Source organism: Schistocerca nitens, chromosome 5 (genome assembly GCF_023898315.1).
Source record: "Schistocerca nitens isolate TAMUIC-IGC-003100 chromosome 5, iqSchNite1.1, whole genome shotgun sequence".
NCBI classification, from domain to species: Eukaryota; Metazoa; Arthropoda; class Insecta; order Orthoptera; family Acrididae; genus Schistocerca; species Schistocerca nitens.
This window is the reverse complement of record NC_064618.1, coordinates 563,074,713-563,095,859: the sequence shown is the minus strand read 5'-3', so window position 1 is coordinate 563,095,859 and position 21,147 is coordinate 563,074,713. Positions and strand designations below refer to the sequence as shown.

At 44.2% G+C, this 21,147-nt stretch overlaps 1 protein-coding gene across 1 annotated transcript in view; it reads right to left on the bottom strand.

Annotated features, from left to right (window-relative positions):
- The window catches only part of LOC126260579 (potassium voltage-gated channel protein Shaker), a 1,077,050-nt gene that overhangs the window by 245,648 nt on the left and 810,255 nt on the right, over positions 1-21,147 (bottom strand). The window contains exons 6-8 of the mRNA XM_049957914.1: positions 16,774-17,417; positions 4,975-5,104; positions 3,061-3,251 (exon numbers count right to left, since the gene is read on the bottom strand). Coding sequence (XP_049813871.1) covers positions 3,061-3,251; positions 4,975-5,104; positions 16,774-17,417 — 965 coding nt within the window. The remainder of the gene's footprint in view (positions 1-3,060; positions 3,252-4,974; positions 5,105-16,773; positions 17,418-21,147) is intronic.

Here is a 21,147-nt window from a genome sequence, read left to right as displayed (position 1 = left end):
CCCAACGTTTCGTCCCCGTCTGCGGGGGACATCTTCAAGGGGGTCTGTAGCTCGATGGAAGGTCCAACACACCCACTGGCTCACTACTGAATGTTTACAGAGATGATCGGACTGAAACTATACTTCTGAGTTAACTATTTGCATTGTATCTGCAAGTACCAGTCCTTCGTTTTATCCCCTTTTGCCGTCTCACACTGCAGCCGTAAGTACTTGGGACTTAAATTAATGCTGAAGGAAATCACAGAATAAAGTGCTAGATAAGCTCATTTTAGTCCACTTTCTTTTCCTAATGCTGTAGGTGATTTAAATTCTAATTGTAACAATTTTCATGAAATATCTTTGTGTGGGCGTGGTTACTTTTTGTTATGGGGAAGTTGTTGTGCAGTTTCTGCGTATAGTGTCCTCTGCATATTGAATAAGAACTATCATTGTTTGATCTGTTTTATTACAGTTTATCGAAAGCATTTGTTTTGCTGTGTTGCATAAAACGTAGGAACTTCAAGAAACATGTCAGAAAACAGTCATCTCGTCCCATGCTAAATCATTGCGCAGCAAGAGTGCCCCACTTTCACGAGGGAGTATATGTTTCGAGTCTCCGATAGACACGGTTATGCTGCGGTACGGATAACATGTGCATCACAGTGTGCGACTGAAATGGCAACTGGAAATAGACTCGAAAGTTGAAGTGCGCCGGGCAGTACGATTCTTTTGGGCAACACGTCTAAATTGCGCACAAATTTACAGTGGAATATTGGCAGTTTACAGACCAAATGCAACGCCTCGTCCAGCCCCGTACTGAAATGAAGTAAACAATTTGACCAAGGCCGAACAGATGTGGGTGATGCTCTCAGAGAAATACAAGTCTTGCATTATGAGATATACATCTCTTCGGCAAGCTGAAACAATGTCTAGGGGCTAAAACATTATTCCATCGATGAGGACGTTCACGCAGCTGCTCTCGAATGGCTCCGTGACCAAAGAGCGAATTTCTGTAACCGAGATATTGAACGACTGGTAGAACGTTCCGGCTATTGTCTTCAGGGATTCTGTGAACATGTTGAAAAATAGTGTAACGTATCTGTGTCGCTTTAAAGTGTGGTGCAACATTCAATAGTAGTTACCTGCCCTGCCATAATAATATGTAGCTTACGTTTTGAAGTCCCCTTGTATGTATTAATTAGATTATAGGTTTGTTCTGTACTTAAAGGGAGGCTAGGATCCAAGGAAGTGTTATGGAGTCACACTGAGTGGCCTTGCCGTAACATTTAAGTATAGCTCAGCAAGTTGTTATGTTCCATGGGTGTACTGATGGCTGTGCGTGTGACAGAGGGTCTGTGAAGTGTTATAAGTGTGCGAGTCGTGTTCCAGAATATGCCTTTTATGTTTAATGTGGCGACTGTGAGTCATGACACCGGCATATTTGTCACTTCGTGAAAATTAGCTACAGAGATTGCTGGTGAACTTTTGGTGACCTGAAGATGTTTATTTAGAACGTACCTGAAGTAGAGCCGTTGTGATTTTTGTCAACATTTACATTACTCAGCTGTGGAGCACAAAATGATCAAGATTATACTCCATAACCCGAGATACCTCGGGTTACCGCTGCAGGTGCTATACCTAGACCAGTGGTCGTCGAACTTTTTAGCTCAAGAGCGAATACTGACATTGAGAGGCGGCACCCCGGGCAGCATATGTACCGATCTTATTGCTAATTGGTAACATACTACTATGATATGAGCCCTCAATGGACTAGCTGTACTAAGGGCGTGATAATTTGGTTGTCGCTTCCCACGGACTGCTCGTTAAAAGTCAGCACCTTTCTGAAAACTTTGTGTCGACTGTTCTGTGTTTCAGATTGCTGCCACCCTCAGCGACCTCAAAGATATGATGTTGTTGGCTAGATGACAATGAGTTGTCGTGTTGTCGGCGTGAGCGCATGATTAATTGATTATGTACTTCTGTTTAAATACACTACATGATCACAAATGTTTACTAAATGTTTTTAATGTTATTTTTCTTCTCCGATTGAGTTATATTAAAACAACCTTAACTTTATTTTACATTCCTTGCTGCAAATATGTTCCGCATTTGAAGACCATTTCTAAAATGCGTGTTCCCGAATCCGTATTACCTGCGTGTCAAAATTTGTACCATAACAGCCGATCGGTATGAGTGACGAAGGCCCATGAGTTATCGGTACTGTAAGACTGACAATAAAACATTCCCCTCTCACATCGTCTAACCCCGCAGTGGCCGCACTACTTACCCCTCTGTCCCTGAGATAAGCGGCCATCTTCAGGAGTTTATACATTCATGTACAAGTTTGTACTGTTGGAGATCAAAAAAGATGAAGCACCATTATTACAGTTATGCTGTGGTGATAGTTTTGCCACTTAGTTACACACTTATGGTCATTTTCACGTCCATATATCAGTTTTACCAAGTATAGCTCCATATTACATTATTATGATGTGCACTCGTGAAATACACTATGTTTCATCTTTTTTGATCTCCAACAGTACAAACATGTACATGAATGTATAAACACCTGAAGATGGGCGCAAGCCCGAAACCGGTCGTGTGACGAATAAACAACCTTTTATTGTGACTGGTAGCGGATATTTTTCTACAACCCCATAAAGGAACAGTCACGGAGCTCGACAGCATCCACTATGGATAAAATTCATTCAATCTTACATAGTTCAAGGCTGAATTCACCAAAATCTATTAAACTTAAGCACATCTTAAAATATTACTGTCCTTGTAGGCATTTTTCTTTGTTTCTGAGCAGGAAAACTACACTCTTAAGAAACTCTCGACGTTAGTTGATGTTTTTCGATTCGGCTGTCAGTTGCTAGAAGCATGTTGTTATAAAATGCGGCTGAAGACCGCTAGCCGCACAATTACTTGATCTCGGCCACATGCTGCCTGCAGTTTGACGATCACTGATCTAGACGGTAATCATCATAACAATGTAGGGTTCACATTACTTGCAGCAAATGTAATACAAACGCAGTAGCGTGATGTGCTTGTTTAGTGGCAGCAGCGCGCGAAACTCACCCAACGTGCCGGGCAGGTAAGGACAACTGGTGACGTGGTTGAAGTTCTGCGACTGCATCTCTTCCTGATCCGTCTCGCGATGGTAGAAATAGTTGAAATTGGAGACGATGACGGGCACGGGCAGGGCGATGGTGAGTACGCCGGCGATGGCGCACAACGAGCCGACGATCTTGCCCCAGACGCCGACGGGCCTGCAAGAGGTGCGTCGTGAGCGTGGGCGCGAGTGCGCGGTCGGCCGGTGTCCGTGTCTGGGCAAGCGTGATCTTGTGGTCGTGTCGGGAGGAGGCGAGAGAAGAGAAGAGAAGAGAAGAGAAGAGAAGAGAGAAGAGAAGAAGAGAGGGGCGTGGGCAGAAGGCGAGAGAGAGGCCGGGAGAGGGCGAAAACTGGGCAGAAAGAAGCCACAACAACACACGCACCAAGAGTCCACAACACCGAAAGCAACACTTAGAAGAAAATACCAAAAGAGAAATAAAACAACAAAACTCAGCAGTGACAAACAAAGTAATGCACAGCAAACCAGAGGAACTGGACACGCACGTATTGTGCCAGTGTCTACTACTGCAGCCACATGCTATATATACGGATGGGAGTGCGTATTTGGTGTTTCCATCCAGTGAGACGTAAAATACGGTAGCAACAGCATCAGAGGCAGCGGTAGCGGCATTCAGTGATAGCGAGGTTTGTTTCATGTCCCGATTGAAACAGATTTCTCCCTCTGCACATGCAGCGTACACAAACATACACGAATGAGATACAACACCACTGCCAGAATTACACACGCACACACACTAAACGTAACTGTAAGTCATTCAAGCCAAGAGCTAAAACCGCACGCGCAAACTTGAGCTCGTATGCTGAGAAAAAAAAAAAAAAAAAAAAGAATTGTGCTCACATGCATTACCACTACACAGTGCAAAGAAAAGAAAAAAAATCTGCAAAAAAAAAAAATATTCTCTCTCTCATTTGTTTTCGCTCAGCGGAAAGAAATGATACGGAGAATATTCTTCTTTTTATATTAATAAAGACATTCCACTTAGAAAATTCTTTGTTTGATTTTCAGTTGCTAGGTTTGCATGAAATTTAATAAAGAATCAACCACATCGACGTCTATCAACCAATATTTACAAGCACGAATACGATAATAGGGGCCAACGTTCGCACGCAACATCAGAAACATCGATAATAAGATATATGTATACATATATATATATATAGTATGTATATATAGTGTAGATAGGGCTGTGGTTCAACACGTATAATAGAGAAAAGATAGACAATGAATAATATAAATAGGGCAGAAGATAGAAGAGAGTTAAAGAGATGATGAAGAGATGTGGAACTGGGGCAAGGGAGTTTACCGTCAAGTCAAGTCATGAAGCAGAAACGTAGAGCGAGCAGCCGTACGCACCGCCCGGACGGCGTGCCCCTGGCGGGCAGGCTGGCCGCGAGAAGCGTCCGTAAGGTGGGTAGCCTGTCTGCCAGGGGCGCGCGCCCTACCACCCAGCACGGGTTCCCCACAAATGTCCGCGGTCCACGACGCGCCAACAAAGAATTTTCTTCGTTTGCAACACAGTGGTTTCTAGTCCTCTCACTACTAACTCTGCTCTCTGTCTTAATTAAAAGTAATTAATCTGAAACACCTGGGTATTTTAATTATTAAAGTATCTGGCATTGCAATCTACTTGGAGGGAAAAGTAAAAATGTATATAATGAACTAAATCGTGAATGAAATTGAGTACATCATACGTCATGTCACCATAGCCAACGGTTGTCATCGTTACAACGGCCCACCAGAACGCGTCCGGTATCGACTTGAAGAACGAGTTCTCCGAGCCGGCTTCGGCGAAGTATACGGCGCTCGAGAAGAGAACCACACCTGTAAGATACGGAGGCAAGGCTGAGCAACTGGGTTACCTCATATCACCATAGCCCACGGTAGTCATGGTGACTACCGCCCACCAGAACGCGTCCGGGATCGACTTGAAGAAGGACTGCTCCGAGCCGGCCTCTGCGAAGTAGACGGCGCTCGAGAAGAGGATCACACCTGCAACAGCCAGACGCCACACACTGCTGCGGCCAGCTGAGCCGCTCTCCACCATTCACCTCCACCTCCCAGGCGCCGCGCCGCTTAGCTGCTAGCGCCCGCTCAACGCCGGCTCCCTATTCTACAAATGCTGGGGCTGGATGAAATCCGTGACCGCGCATTGTACATCACGAGAACGCACTGCTAGACTTGTTCAAAAATTTTTGTCCGCTACAAAAAATTACTCGACCCATAGGTATGTTGCTATTGGGTTGTGTGTGTGTGTGTGTGTGTGTGTGTGTGTGTGTGTGTGTGTGTGTGTAAGAAATGAGTGAATGTGTGAGGGCAGGTCTCGCAATAAAAAAATAATTTGTCTGATTGTGCTCGGTTTGGTTTAATGTGACCCTTTACCCTGCTAGTAGCGAGACTGACACGCTGAGTCTACTTCAAGAGTTCCCACGCCTGCAATCTCTCCAGTAGTCACCACGTCGTGCCTCATATACCTTATGTTTCACCATTACCTGCAATAAAATGAGCGAAGTGTATAGTACCATCGACCACACCTGTCCATAAAATAAACGTTAAGTGGAAAGGCTAATTAACCTAGGAGAGGCGTAAAACCTATATGACGTAAGAACGTAAACAGATTCTTTATTTATTCTTTAGTTAGCCTTTGGGAATGATAAACTTGTTTGGGTACAGCAACAAGTTTGAGAAAACCAGATCAAACGAAATTTAAAAAAAAAACATTAATTTTTCCTATTTATATCTTAGGTCAATTAGTTTTCCCGCTCTCCAAATGTTCTGATGAACTTCCTGGTCAGGTTTGTTCCGGGTGTCAGGCAGGATTTACGATTCCATACCCCTGCACTATATTTCGAGGACTGATCTAGTGATTTTCTCGCTATTCCTGCGGGAACGGTCTAAGTTATCGGTTCCGTCGCTAGAACATGACTTTTGTGCAACAGAAAGGAATCACTCCGTCACCGATCCCCTTCCCATTTTCTTGTCATTCATTATTGAAACAGTCCACAGCACACACTGTCTTTGTTACTCTATTATTATTAATTATTATTATTATTATTATTATTATTCTGCAACTTTACTGTAATCAATGCACTTACACACAAACACGGTCGGTCGTCATTATATTTAATACTCTGACAACTCCTTTATTTTTACTTAGGCACTAATAGTGTTGTGATGTTGTTTAATCATAAACTACTAGGCCGGGTAGTGTAATATTCAATGTTGGTATAATTGTAGAATATGTTTAGTTAGATGAACTAGAGAGTCTCATGACCCTGTTAACGTCAGGAAAAATGCATGAATGTAGAAATAATTTATATACCTATTTATCAAGTAAGACTCTCTTTTACTTCAGATGTGGCAGTAAAATCTCCGAGCAAAGACTTGGATCGGTTCTCCAATAGCATTGAGCAACAGAGACAAACGTTATATATGTATCATATGAATATGAAAAACAAAACGTTAATGCGCGTTACTATAGAATTTAATGAGTATATTTCTGGACCCAACAGAGACAATTTTAATGATGACTTGAAAGGTGGAAAAGTGTATGCTATGTAACACAAACGTAAACATTTGTTCAGAAACACACTAGAGTGCTCGAGCCAGAGCTGTATAGTCCAGCACGCTGGAAATAACCCAAGGACGCCATTTTTATTGACGATATTAACAGTAATAGATTTAGGAGCGCGACGTAATTTGCCCAGTTTTATAGAAAAAGAATTAAAGAGTATTACACAGTAACGCTTCCAAAATTTAGGACTGGTTTCGTTAGAAAGAAGAGAACATTGTTACAGAAGGAGTTCTTACTGAACCAATGTGATGTATTACTGCACAAGTGTTACACCACAACAGAACTGGTGCTGTAGTTTTCTCTTTTCTGAAAAATGTTTATTCCATGTGGGTTGTCTTTATTGAATAACATTAATTCTGAAATTTATTTTCGCAAGCCCATAACTATAGCAACAGTTAAGGGCTTATGATATAAGGGGCGTTCAAAAAGTGTGACGAGCCGGAGGCATAATTACAGATATTGACCCTGGCTGTTGAGACACTTGTCTCACTGGGACACAAGGCGGTGAAGGACTGTCTCATAAATTTCCCGGAGGTGCGATGTTAACCAGCTCCGCACGTCAGCTGGATGTCGTCGTCCGAGGTGAATCGGAAAGGTTATGCTGACGTTCTTCTTTGACCAAGATAGCCCCTTTCTGATTCACTTCCTGCAGCACTTGACCACAGTGAATGCCCAGCGTTACTCACAAACCTTGACCACCCTACGCCGAGCGATCAAATCAAAACGACCTGTGGGGTCATTCTGCTCAACGACAATACAAAGCCTCATGCGACCAACACAATCGCGGCAATCTGCAGAAATTCAAATGGGAGATTGTCGGCCACCCTCCATACACTCCGGACCTCTCTCCCTGTGATTATGCCATTTTTGATCCCCTTACAAAGGCTGTGAGTGGCAAGCGATTCACCTCTAACAACGACGTCCAGCTGTTAAGTGCGAAACTGGTTAAACATCACAGCCCCGGGAATTTTATGAGACAGCCATTGACTGCCTTGTGTCACAGTGGGACAATTATCTCAACGGCCAGGGTTAGTATTTATAACATACAGGTAGTGATTTCTGTAATTATGCTCCTGGCTCGTTTCTTTTTGAACGCCCCTTACAGATGAGAGGTTATTTGGAACAGCCGAAGCTTTCCTAACCTGGAAATAAAAATCTGTCCCATACTTTCGGAATTAGTCTTGGGGCAGCTCAAGGTCACCTCATTGCTGTCCTGGATGATGTTTAAGATGAGTATTTGTTGCCACATATGAATTTAGGGCACTCAGTGGTGAGAATGTTTCTGTATTGTGTAGATGATTTTGAGTAGTGTTTATGTATAGAGCTGCCTTAGTGTAGGTAGAGATTTAATGAAGGGAGGGAGGGAAACCCAGTACCTGCACGTAACCCACTCCTCTCGAAGAGTATGAAAAGTACAGCCAAGTGTTACGTCCCCGTCCGAAAAACCGAGCAGCATCAACTATGACACTAGCCTCACTTCATGAGACACTACGACGTTTTAGAGCTTAACCCAAGATAGTGACGCAAGGTCAGGTAACCAGGAACTTCGCGCTATTATTACTCCTCTACGTTTCCCGTCAAATACTGCTTCCGAAAATTTATTACACTAACATGATTCGAACCCACCACCTTCGAGTAGAGTGATATTTGTGACTCAGGTTAAGGAGATGGGTTTCTCTCTGCAAGGGACAATAATTTTTGAACATCTGTCGTACGTTGTTACACGAAAATGTATCTTTTTAATAAGCACATTGTTGGTGTTTGCAACTCACGCCAGTTTCTCCGTGAATCATGTTTTATTAGACTTTCATCAGAAACAAAAGTTAGGTTTTGAAAATATATGTATCACCTTACTCGAAAGGCAAAGTGAGAGTCTTAATAAGCCGAATTACTAGGCTGAAAGCGTGAGGTCTGTTACATGTCATCCACCGTAGCTTCACTTTAGAGTGCAGAGAAAAACCGTATTCCGCGGAGAACTTGTTCTGGCACCCGACAAACTGATTAAAATATGAAAACTCGTCCACTGAGAGACAATGGAGACAGAAACACGGGAAGCGGTTGTCAGAACGGAGCTCAGACACCCACGTTTGACTGCCAGGCAGAGCAGCTTCCCTGGTTGCCACGGCAACGGCGGAAGCCGTGCGACGTCATTGGCTGCTGGCCAGGCGGCGATCGTTACGTCACCTGGGGAGCCAAGGTAACCGGGGCGCGGCGTTGCCACGCTGCACAATGCGGAACACTGGGTCACATCTCCCATTGTCCAGACAAGCATTCTTCTGAGCTTCAGTCTGGACGCGGGTCCCTACTAAGCCAGCGCGCGTTCTGCGGTCCTGGCCCGGCGGCAGCGCGTGCCTGGGCAGGCTTACCCCCGCCTCGCACCAGCCGCTCCAATTGCTGCGCCCCCTTGCAGCGTTCAACCTTTCTTCTTGTTTTGCCCTTGTGCTAAGGAATTTTCAGTTAATCGAATATTACATATTTCTGATACACACACTCGGAATATTTCTTAGCACAAATTAATCATTAGTAGAGCATGCGGCGTGTTCTATGCACTAGCCATTTGCCAAGTGCTTGTAAAGCAGCAAATTGCTTCGCAAATCTAATTTTAACGTAAGTATTTATGTGGATGATAAAAACGCTCATACATTCTTTTGTTTTCTTTCGCAGTTATACTGGACGAACACCAGTATAATCTCAGGAAAGAATAAGTGAGAATATTCGTCTCCTTATTTTGGTTAACAGCTTCTCATACCCAGATAAATTTCTGTGTTCATTTTCCAGATTATTTTTACTATGTGTATGATTTAATTCCAATAAAGAGGAGGAATTTCAAAACATCCACAAGATGAAGTTATGTTACGAAACAATGCTGATCTTTCAGCTTGTAGCGTGAAACCGCATACAGTATGTACATTTGTGTAAGTACGACACAATTCGCACTGATCTTTGACACTTTTTTTCCTGTACCACTCTCGGATGATAGGCGAGAAGAATTACTACTTGTATCTGTACGCGGCATGGTCTATGAGGGTGTGTTGAACCTACCAATGCCCGATGTTGCCTTTGATTTGTGAGGTAATTATGTCGTAGCGTGTGACGTCATGTTTGCGCAAACAGTGATCGAAGACGACACTGGAAACATTTATTTTGCTCATATATTACTTTTGCGGAATGTAGGTTGTGGTGACATTCTGATCTATTAATCTCGTTTTTACACAGGTACGCCACTCCGACATATTTTTCAAAGGAAAACATTCCCCGTTGTAGGCTGTAATTTTTTTTCCGTTTTGTTGCTATTGGCCAATTTCGACTGCGTATTCATTATTAAGCAGTATACCGACTATCTCTACGCAACATACCGCAACAGATGTGACATCATGTAGTCTACTTAATAACGACTATACAGCCGAAAAGGGTCAATACCAAATAAATGGCAAAGTTTCACAGTCTATAATGCACAATGTTTTCTTTTGAATTATGATCTGTCGTGTAGACGGAGAACTAGAAGAAGCCAACGAATGTGAATAGGAAATCTTAGTTATAGTGACGTACTCATCTGCGGCGATGAACAGGACGGCAAGTGGGATGTGGGCAGCATGGAGGAGATGGTCCCGTCATGGACGGTTGAAGTCATAAGTACAACGAAAAAAAGTCTACGTTTACTACAATTTAGTTTTTGAATGGGACCCTCTAAGATGGATAGAGCTATACCATCGCAAGTGTTACGGGCGACAAGAGGTAGGTGACGAAGTTAAAAGATATTTTGAAAACAACAGTAATATTTCGGGACGAATGTGAAGAAATAGAGGCACAAGCAAACGTAATTTTCAAGAGAGGCAGAGCAGGAGGAATGGACTGAGAGCTGGAGAACATGCTACGTACAAGAGAGTAATTCTCGAAGGTCTCTCTGCAGGTAGATGCTGTAGTGAGTCACGTGGGCTCTCTTCCATGCCTCCTGATTTGTTAATGAAAGGACGTGCGTCCAAGTACGGTCTCTGGACTGCTTTTGGACTATGGGCCACCAATTCACCACATGTATGCTTCGCTAGAACTACTGGTTATGGAAAGTACAAGGTTGACGAGGAACGAGAATGTATTAATCTGTGTGGAACTGCGTTGAGACCGACACCTGGTTTCGTGAGAATAACTAAAAATTTTTATACTGGTGCCTGTTTTGCCCTTACTGAATTTCGTCGAGTGAATTATTGCCTTTATTGGGATGACGTCGCGGGTCAAAGTAGACACGTAGGTTCAGTATTTCCGTCTTTGTTACCTGGTTCCCGGCCCTCTTCAGAGTCATAATTGATGGAGGCAATAAAATTATTTTGATGCTTGCCTGTAATGTTGGTTTTTTAAACTTATCTCATAGCAGATAACCAAGTAAATGTCTTTTCTCCAAAGATGTTCGTGTGACATTCTTCATTACTTCCGAAACACTGTCATATGATTGGAGAGGGAAGGTATAAATCTGCTACTGATTGAATTCCTTCATACTTCTTGTTTCGCCCGTGTTACTGAAGGATGCAAATACTCCAGCTGCAGTCGACAGCACGTCATGCAAGTGTGCTATGCGTGGCCTCTTTCGCAACTGCATCGAGCGTAGCGGATAACACACTGCTGCAGTATGTGATAGAAGTGGGTTTCAGATTCCTCTCTGGCCATCCGGATGCGGGGTATTCATGGTTTGGATAGGCACACACTGCGGTGCATGCTATACAGGGTAACGCAGCGCATTGCGGCAAGTCTTTTGTGGTTCACGGGCTCCTACACTGTCCAGTCACATTCTGAAATGTACAGACAGGGATGTGGAGCCATGTCAACTCATGCCGTGGTCGGCTGTGCAAGGTTTCTCGGTTGAGGATCCACGGCGCGAGCAGCTCGATCGCCTTGCTTCCACAGATTATCGACTGGATTTAAATCCGCTGAGTTTGGTGGCGAAGGGAGCACGGCAAACTCAGCCTGCCGCTCTTCACACCACACAAGCACACTGCGAACTGTGTGACGCGCTGCATTGTCCTGCTGGTAGACGCCATCGTACAGAGGGGAAAAAAAAAACAGCATGTGGGAGTGGACATGGCCCCCAAGGATATAAGCACAGTGGTCTTGATCCATCGTGGATCCACAGCGTTCGTCAGACAATAACGCTCCGACGACTGTTGTATGGAGTCCCATAGTGCTCAGAGCCATTTGAACTGTTGCAGGGTGTTTGTATGTTGTATGTTAACCAGGGACCTAGAAACGACAGAGAGGCTCCGTCCCCGCCGCAGCCGCAGTGGTCCACAATCCCACGACGACTACCGCAGTCCACTTCCCCCTCCGCCGCCCCACACCGAACACAGGGTTATTGCGCGGATCGGCTCCAGGTGGACCCCCCAGGGAACGTCTCACACCGGACGAGTGTAAACCCTATGTTTGTGTGGTAGAGTAATGGTGGTGTACGCGTACGTGGAGAACTTGTTTGCGCAGCAATCGCCGACATAATGTTGCTGAGGCGGAATAAGGGAAACCAGCCCGCCTTCGCCGAGGCAGATGGAAAACCACCTAAAAACCATCCACAGACTGGCCGGCTCACAGGATCTCGACACAAGTCCGCCGGGAGGATTCGTGCCGGCGAGCAGGCGCTCCTTCCCGCTCCGGAAAGCCGTGCGTTAGACCGCTCGGGTAACCGGGCGGGCTGCAGGGTGTTTAGTTTCAGACATTTCTCGCCGTACACGCCAACGGCCGGCCATCTGTCCGATGGAGCATAAGACGTGATTCATCTGAAAAGGCCACCTTGACCACTCAATGGACGTCCATTTGCCGTGTTGTCGTGCAAATTCTAGCCTTCGTCGCTGACGAACGGTAGTGCCACTCTGCCATGCCCGGCATCTAACCATGTTGGCAGGCGAACAAACTTACCCGATTCGGAAACGCTTCCACCCTTGGCCCGAAAGCCAATGATGATGCTTTTCTGAACATCAGATAAATCGCTCCGTACCCTTATTACAACGACAGCACTGTTTTCCGAGTCCAACCAAACATGCTCGCTTACTGCCAGCTGCAGCATTTAACTGGTTATTGCACGTTGAAGTCGATCGTAGGCGGTGGTCAAAGTAATGTATTTGAGCTGTATATATAGCGCGTACACTATAAGATGTCAGGTTGCCGCGAGGGTTTACAAATGAGAACTTACCGCCAGAGTGAAGAGGAGTGGTGTGTGTGGGGGGGGGGGGGGGGGGGGAAGGGGGAGGGGGGGCCGAAGCGCCACTTCCCTCTCGCAGGGTTGGAAACCTACACCCGCGCGATTTATGCTTGTGCAAAAGCAGTACTATAGCATTGTCGTAGGGATCGCTGAACACTGTCTTGAACTAAGATTACACTTTTCACTCATTTGAAAATGATGAAAGAAAACGAGCAATTCACAGCACAAAGTAACGAAGAATACGCAAATCGTTCGGTTACGGTTACGGTGCAAACGCTTGGTGACCTTAGCAGGGTCATAAATTAGATAGTATAGGTCTGACACATTACAGTTTATCACGCAGTCATACTCGTGGATGTGCAGGACAGGACAGCATAATACTGCAACTGCTCTACCTGCGCCACTCAGTGTTCGAGACAGTTTACTGCTCCAATGTCACGTGGTTTGCATTGGAAATGGAGGACCATGTTGTTGAAGCAGTTCGGCCGTACGTGGTTTCGTATGAGCAACCCCGTGCAACTGACTCCGAACCCATCAAACTAGTAAGTAAACCGTTTATTAGAAACTTCAGACATCAGTGCGAAATCACCTGATCTTTTTCTCTTGTTCGTGTATCTGCCTTTCCATTCTGAATCCTTCAGTTTCTAAGTATCATACAACAAAATAAAAATATCACTTTTATTATCACAGTCATAACTAAGATTCGCGAGTTGAGCCATTACTTCACAAGCAAATACTGTCTTCCAACGCGCGATCACACTGTATCGCGTAGCTTTTCTCGTGCTGCACTTGCCCTGCCCGACCTTACCTTGGCTTTGCCTGCGTCATAGTGTGCGCCTGGCCTTAAATCATTTTGGGTTCCATTTCGCATCGTTCCTGTCGCGATTCTTGGTTTGAATAGTCCACAAGACATTGACTACTACGTCTGTGGTGTTGCTCCGTCCCTGATGAACTGGACGGCACGATAAAATATTAACTTTTTTGTGAAGCTTTAATACACCTTTCGAAGACTCTCCAAATAAAATAAAAATCTCCATTTCCATCCCCGCCCAAATGCTTTAATAGGTCACATAGCCTTGTAACGTGTCCAGCAGTGTACCACTAATGTTGGACTTCGGCAGGACTCTTAGCTGTTAAACAAAACCAACTGTATGAGCGTTCCTAAGCATCCACCCCTAGGAAAACTCCTGGGCTTTCAGAATTACAGTTACAACTCAATATTTCACTATAAATATACATATAAAAAGAGCATATTTTAAACAGCACAAATAGCATTTATTGAAACGGCTCTGTATTGTGCAGTTTAAGTAAACTGACGAACATAATGCAGCAAGCTTTGTACAACAGAATATTTTTTGTTGTCTTAATTTCCCTTCCTAAGCAAGTTGTTGCCTGTCGATGCAATCTGTGTCATGCAGAAAATAAAACTTTGAAGCGAACTTAATTTTCTTGCTGCTTTGGTGTGTTACATATTCTTCTTTTTAAATAAAAATTTGCTGAAAATGCAAGGTTTTGATTTTTCTTGGAGATTTTGATATTTCAATGCTACAGCCATGTTAAAGATTTTGTGAGTGCTTCTCACTAGTTTCAGTACTAAAATTTCAGGTATATTTTACAAGTATTTATTATAGGTTTGTCCACAGTCTGTGAAAGAAATCTCTTTCATTGTTACTCTGTGGGTAGCTCAAGTCTTGTTGAACATGACAAATGTCGTCATATTGGTACATCAGATAAGATCAAGATTTTCGCTTGAAGCTGGAAGTGCATTGTTCTTATGAAACAATTAACATTAACTTTTAATTTTTCATGATGTAAGAGACAACTCCTTTAACGTTACCACAAACATGTATGCCCCTTACCATTAAAAAGTTAATGTTTAATCTTATTGCCAACTTTAAAAATTATAAAATAAAAATAAACCAATAACCTATGACTTCCATTACGACGAAATAGTAATAATTATCACAGTTACTAATTATAGTACAAAATAAGGAAATATAATGTAAGAATTATGATACGTGGACATTTATTCAATCATGATTTGTACTTCCTGATGAGACTGAAAAATAAAAACCAGCTGTCACTGAAGTTTAATCGATTATAACAATGATTTTCCAATAAGATTTTAAGGAGCATGAAACACGTTTTCAGTATTCATGCTGCTCTGGTGACAGAAGCGTATTTCGGGCGAAGTACTGTTAAATGGAAAAGAACGCATACCGTAAGGCTAGTGTAGTGCTATGATACATACACTGTTTGCCCGTGTATATCGTCTTTCATTAAAGCAGAGATGGTTTTAAGAGAACAAGAAATGCATAGTGACACACAGGGAGAAAGCAAATATGGCAGTTTTCATTATTACGACACGTATAATTTGCTCAGTCTTCAGCTTCTTTTCGTGTCCTCCAGATATATAAACAGGGCGAACATTAATAAAACCGACAAACTACAGGGATGGATTCCTAACTGTAAATGGAGGAAAACTGTCCTTTGAGCATGTGTCCGGAAGTGCATCGTAGCCGTGGTAGGTGGCGCTGATGAATAACAGTTCCTCACCGCGTGCAGTCTGTTGACTGTGCGTTGCAGGTTGTGTGACTGACCCAGTGTACTGTATGCAGGAGAGTGGTTCGGTACTCATGTGAGGAACAAGCCGGCATGGTGTTTGTGTACGGCCAAGCAGTTGGAAACGGTCGAGAGGCAGCACGCGTGTATCAAAATCAGTACTTTCACAGACACAAACCACATCACACAACATTTCAAGCCCTTATTGGGCTTTTGTGTGGTCGTGGGTCCTTGCAGACAGATGAGCGTGCGGGGAGGCAGCGGACACCGCGTACACTAGATTTGGAGGACCAGTTTCTACAGGATTTTGAGACGAACCTCATTATAAGGTCCAGGCAAGTGCCCCGCCAATATGGAGCAAGCCAAATTACTATTATGTGTATAATGCACGACAACCGTTACTATTTCCTTCACCTGCCATCCGATAGAGACCACTTTGAACATCTGTTGCGGCGTGGATGCTATGCAGCTCTGTCTGTACTGTGTGCCCAGACGATTTATTGTCGTTGCATGCACACCGTCCATTTCCGAACACATGTTCATAGTACCTTTTTTCCTCCATTTCCAATCAGCAATCCGTCCTTGCAGTTTGTCAGTTTTATTAATGTTCACCCTGTATGTACCTTCGTATTGACCACCTTTTAGTGAAAACGACTTTGTTCCTGAGCTGACTTTTACAGTCCTGTTTAATACTTGATAGTGTGTAACTGGATAACGAAACAAAACAAAACTTCTTGTTCGAAGTTTATTCATACCGCACAAAGGAAACTGTGTTTAAATTGCTGCAGGGTACTGAAGCAGGTTGAGCTACGAGAAATGATTTTTATTAATCAACTTCATCAGGTAGTACTATAGCGTATCATAGAGAATTCGGGAATGATATTTTATCCCTAGCCTCGTCGTTTTTTAACATTAGAAATTAAATTCACAATGTATACTGGAGAGATTCTTAACAAAGCGTAAGCAAACAGAAATAATACCAGTGCATAGTGACCCGAAGCCTCTACAGCTAGAAGTAACAGCAATCTGAGCAAAGTTTAGAATTTGAAATTTAGGCACAGATTTTATTATTACAGAGACACACTGAAGAAAATAGCAACTGTTCATTAAAGAGACTTATCATCTGAGAATAGATGAGTAACAACACTTGGGTGTAACACATTGCGGTTGCTGCATCTATATACGATGCGGCACTGTGGAGCATGCTGCTGGTGAGCGTTCAAGCCTACGGGTAATCACTCGTCACTTTTTTATATTTCTTTTAATCACAAATCTTGACTCACAGCCGACTTACTACACTAGAAGCAAGCCCGCCCATGCACGAGCTGTGGAATGTGTCGTACTCACCTATGAACAAGAAAAATATGAGCAAGCCGAGTTCCCGCATGGAGGCCTTCAAAGTTCGTCCGAGGATTTGCAACCCTTTGGAGTGTCGGGACAACTTAAATATTCGGAACACTCGCACTAACCTAATGACTCTGAGAATAGCTAACGACATGGCCTGGTTGGTGCTCTTGTCCTGAGGGCTGACGGGGGCGCGCACCACGTTGAGCGTGTTCTCCTCCTCGGCCACGACTGTCGCTAGGGTGATGAAGTACGGAATGATCGCGATGATGTCGATGATGTTCATCACGTCCCGGAAGAAATTGAGTTTATTCGGACAGGCGAGGAACCGCACTGACAACTCGAACGTGAACCAAATGATGCAGATGGTCTCGATGAGGAAGAAGGGGTCCGTGATGTCGGGGACCTCGTCCTCCTCGATCTTGGTGCCGTTCGTCGTGGTGTTGAACACCTTGTAGTGCTTGAACTCGGGCAGAGTCTCGAGGCAGAAGATCACGATGGACAGGAGGATGACGAACACGGAGATGATGGCGACGACGCGCGCCGCCTGCGAGCTCTCCGGGTACTCGAACAGGAGCCACACCTTCCGCTGGAACTCGTGCGACGGCAGCGGCTTCTCCTCCTCCTTGATGAAGCCCTCATCCTCCCTGCGAACAGGCAAACAGTGACAGCGCCGTCTCCTCTCCGTAGCGGCTCAGCGCCAGCGCTCTGCAGCGTAGGGCGTTAACGCGGTTGGAGTAGCATTTGTAGGTACAGTCATCATAATTTGGCTCTGAATCTCGAACAGCAGCCGTGCTTGCGGATAAAACTGCAGGAATTCCGGCCCGCCTATTACGCAAACCACTATTATTTCTTAAGGCCCAAACAGTTGGCACCTTTGTGCTTCCGTCAGCTGGTTCTTCTATTCACGTGTTCTTTTTTAGAGTGTCAAGCACTGTAAGGTCGTCTTTTAGAAGTTTCCGATTGTGTCATTCGGTAAAAGTGTGAAGGCAAATCAGTAAGAGAAACTGAATATCCTACGTTCTTAAGAGTTTATATTGACAAGAACCTGAACTGGGAATCACTTTTGACACATCTTCTTAAACGTCTTTTCTCTGCGACTTTAACGTTACGGTTAATGTATGACGGACAGTCAAATGAGAACGGAACATCCGCCACAACGGGACCAACGAACAGTTCCAGTCAAAGTAATCACCATATGCGATAAGACATCCATCCCACTGGGAGACGAGACGGTCAATTCCTGTTTCGTAGAAAGCGGTCTGCCACTGACAGATCCTCTACCGCATCCACTCTTGCAGTTTCTGCAAGACCTCAACATATGTCTTTCTGCAGGTCGCCAAAGACGTGAAAATACGAGCTACACGGAGAATGTTGCAGTGTGTCCCAACCAGATCGCTGAAGCGTTGTCTTCGATTGGCAATGTGAGGGAGGGCGTTATCGTGGGACAGGATGATACTGTTCGACAGCATTAAGACAGCCCGAGGGTAAACAGCAAAGCCAACAGCGGAGGCGACCCCTCACTCCTCCGGCATAGAAATTTAAAGCAGTTCGCACAGGTTCCGGTAAGGTCACGATGACCTCCTCTTTCGACTGCACGGACCCTCAGCTCGTCGAGTTCCTCGATCGTGGAACTACAACCAACGCGCAGCACTACGGAAATGTTCAAAGGTGTGTGAAATCGTATGGGACTTAACTGCTAAGGTCGTCAGTCCCTAAGCCTACACACTACTTAACCTAAATTATCCTAAGGACGAACATTAACACCCATGCCCGAGGGAGGACTCGAACCTCCGCCGGGACCTGCCGCACAGTCCATGACTACAGTCCCTAAGACCGCTCGGCTAATCCCGGCACTTTGCAGAAACTGCGACGCACCATGAAATCGGAAACAGCTGGAATGGTGTTGGACAGAAGTATCCCGTTGCACGGTAACGCCCGCCCTCACACTGCCAATTGGACGAAACTTACGATTCAGCGATTTGAGTGGAAAACACTCCAACATCCTCCATACAGCTCGGACCTTTCACCGTTAGATTTCCACATCTTTGACGACCTGAAGAAAGACATGAGTGGAAGTGCTAGAGTGGGTGCGGTTGTTGATCCGCCAGCGGCCGACCGCGTTCTACTAAACAGGAACTGATCGTCTCGTCTCCCAGTGGGATAAACGTCTTAACGCGTGTGGTGATTATTTTCAATGGGACTATTCATTGGTCCCCTTGTGGCGGGTGTTCGGTTATGCTATTTTGAAAATAAAAATGCCAGATTTTCTTATTTTCATTCACTGTTTTATGGTACCTTATTCTGGGCAACTCCTTACTGAGAGAAAAAGCATTTATTGCACAGCAGTGTATAAATAAGGATGTGTGGTGTCCGTTCCGGAGCCTTTCAAAAAATGGTTCAAATGGCTCTGAGCACTATGGGACTTAACATCTATGGTCATCAGTCCCCTAGAACTTAGAACGACTTAAACCTAACTAACCTAAGGACAGCACACAACACCCAGCCATCACGAGGCAGAGAAAATCCCTGACCCCGCCGGGAATCGAACCCGGGAACCCGGGCGTGGGAAGCGAGAACGCTACCGCACGACCACGAGATGCGGGCCCGGAGCCTTTCGTAGACGGCTTTTTGTAATGCTGGATATAGAGACAACAGTCTCGCAGTGCATTTAGTCCCTTACGAAATTTGATGCCGAGAATCAATCACATTTTGAAAACGGCAGTGACAACCATAAATATAGTACTAGTAGCAGAAATGACTTACACTAGCCTTCACTCAGCTTTAGTGCGGCGCAGAAAGAAGTGAGGAATTCAGCCTTAAGAATCTTTGACACTTTCCAGTAATGCAAAAAATTTAATGGATAAAGATCTGTGTGTGAGAGATGAGAGTGCAGTAAGGACAACACCCACTGACGATGGCACAAAGATGCAGGAAGATATATGGACATTAAAAAGTAATAGTAGTCTGCATAATAAATGGTACTCAATATCCATAATGTTGGTGCAGTATATGACCATAGCGGGACCAGGTTGCAATAAATATTTATTTTGACACCTGTCTTTTTCAAGGATCAAAATATTTCTGTTTCTTTTGATCATCCAGACACACTCCGGAAGATATCTACAACTATTTCTACATCTAATTCTGCATCTACATCTACACATTGCAAGCTTGGCGGAGGATACTTCGTGTATCGGTGTTACTTCTGTCTTCTCCTGCTCCAGTCCCAAATGGAACGCAAAGAAAACCTGGTCTAGATTCCCATCAACTGCCTTTCACGCGCGCAGCACAGACAAATATAACTCCCTGATTTCTTAAGGCTACCAAATTAGAGATGTTTTTCTGCACCACTTACTTATTGCTGTAGTATGACCTTAACTAGGTTTTATTACTTTTATTGTTCTATCAGCTCCTTTTAAAATCTCAGTTATACATTTTAGCCTTAATGCAGCAATATGTTTAAATTGGTGTTACATAGCGTCACAGGTGTGATAAATTACATGAGAGGCTCCGTACCAGCTTTGTTTATTATATCTGCACCGCTATGGTCATACTGTCTTCAAAATTGTCTCCATAGTGCCCACATGCCAGATTTGCTGTCCATCGATTAAGTGGGACCGTAGGAACGTGAGAAAATACGTTATTGCCGTTGTGTTTATCTGATTTTGTGATTGTGTATTGTATGATTTGGAAACCGTTCGTACTCACTTTGTGATTGGATTAGCGGCTATATTTGTGCCTGTGTGCATATTTGAATTTGAGATTTTTCGCCTGCAGATGTGTGATACTCTAAATTGTAGCGCCAATAAATAAGAAATGCAATATTTTTTCACAATCAGAAGTGGAAACGACCATGTTTAATAATTACATGAAGGCAGTGGACACAGCTGTGGAGGAATTTGTAAGGGCACAGTTCGTGTGCTAAGCGAGACAAAAAATCTATTCCCAGATCTACCTTGCCCAAGAATCAAACTATTTCTGCCTTCTTTCGTTATCAAGATATGTTTAGACTGGTACCTACATTTGAAATTTTGCAGGCCACCTTATGGTCGGTGGGGGAAGTTACGTCATGAATCTCTGTCACTTCTCCACTTTGCTATACCAAATGCGAATGGCGAACGAGGAGAATGACTTTTTATGACTCCCCGTGAGCTTGAATCTCTCTCTTAATTTTTCATTCGTGGTCTTTTCGTGAGATATAGTCCCGCGTAAGAAAAGCAACGCAGGGCGCTTCAGAAAGATTCCTCAGATCTCACACAGTGATACTACGTGATTCTGTGAAGAGGTTACAAACTTTCAGTGCTGATAGAGAAGGGTAAATGTCTCTTCGTTCTTATATATCTGACAGCAGACCACTTCGACTACAAACTCTTT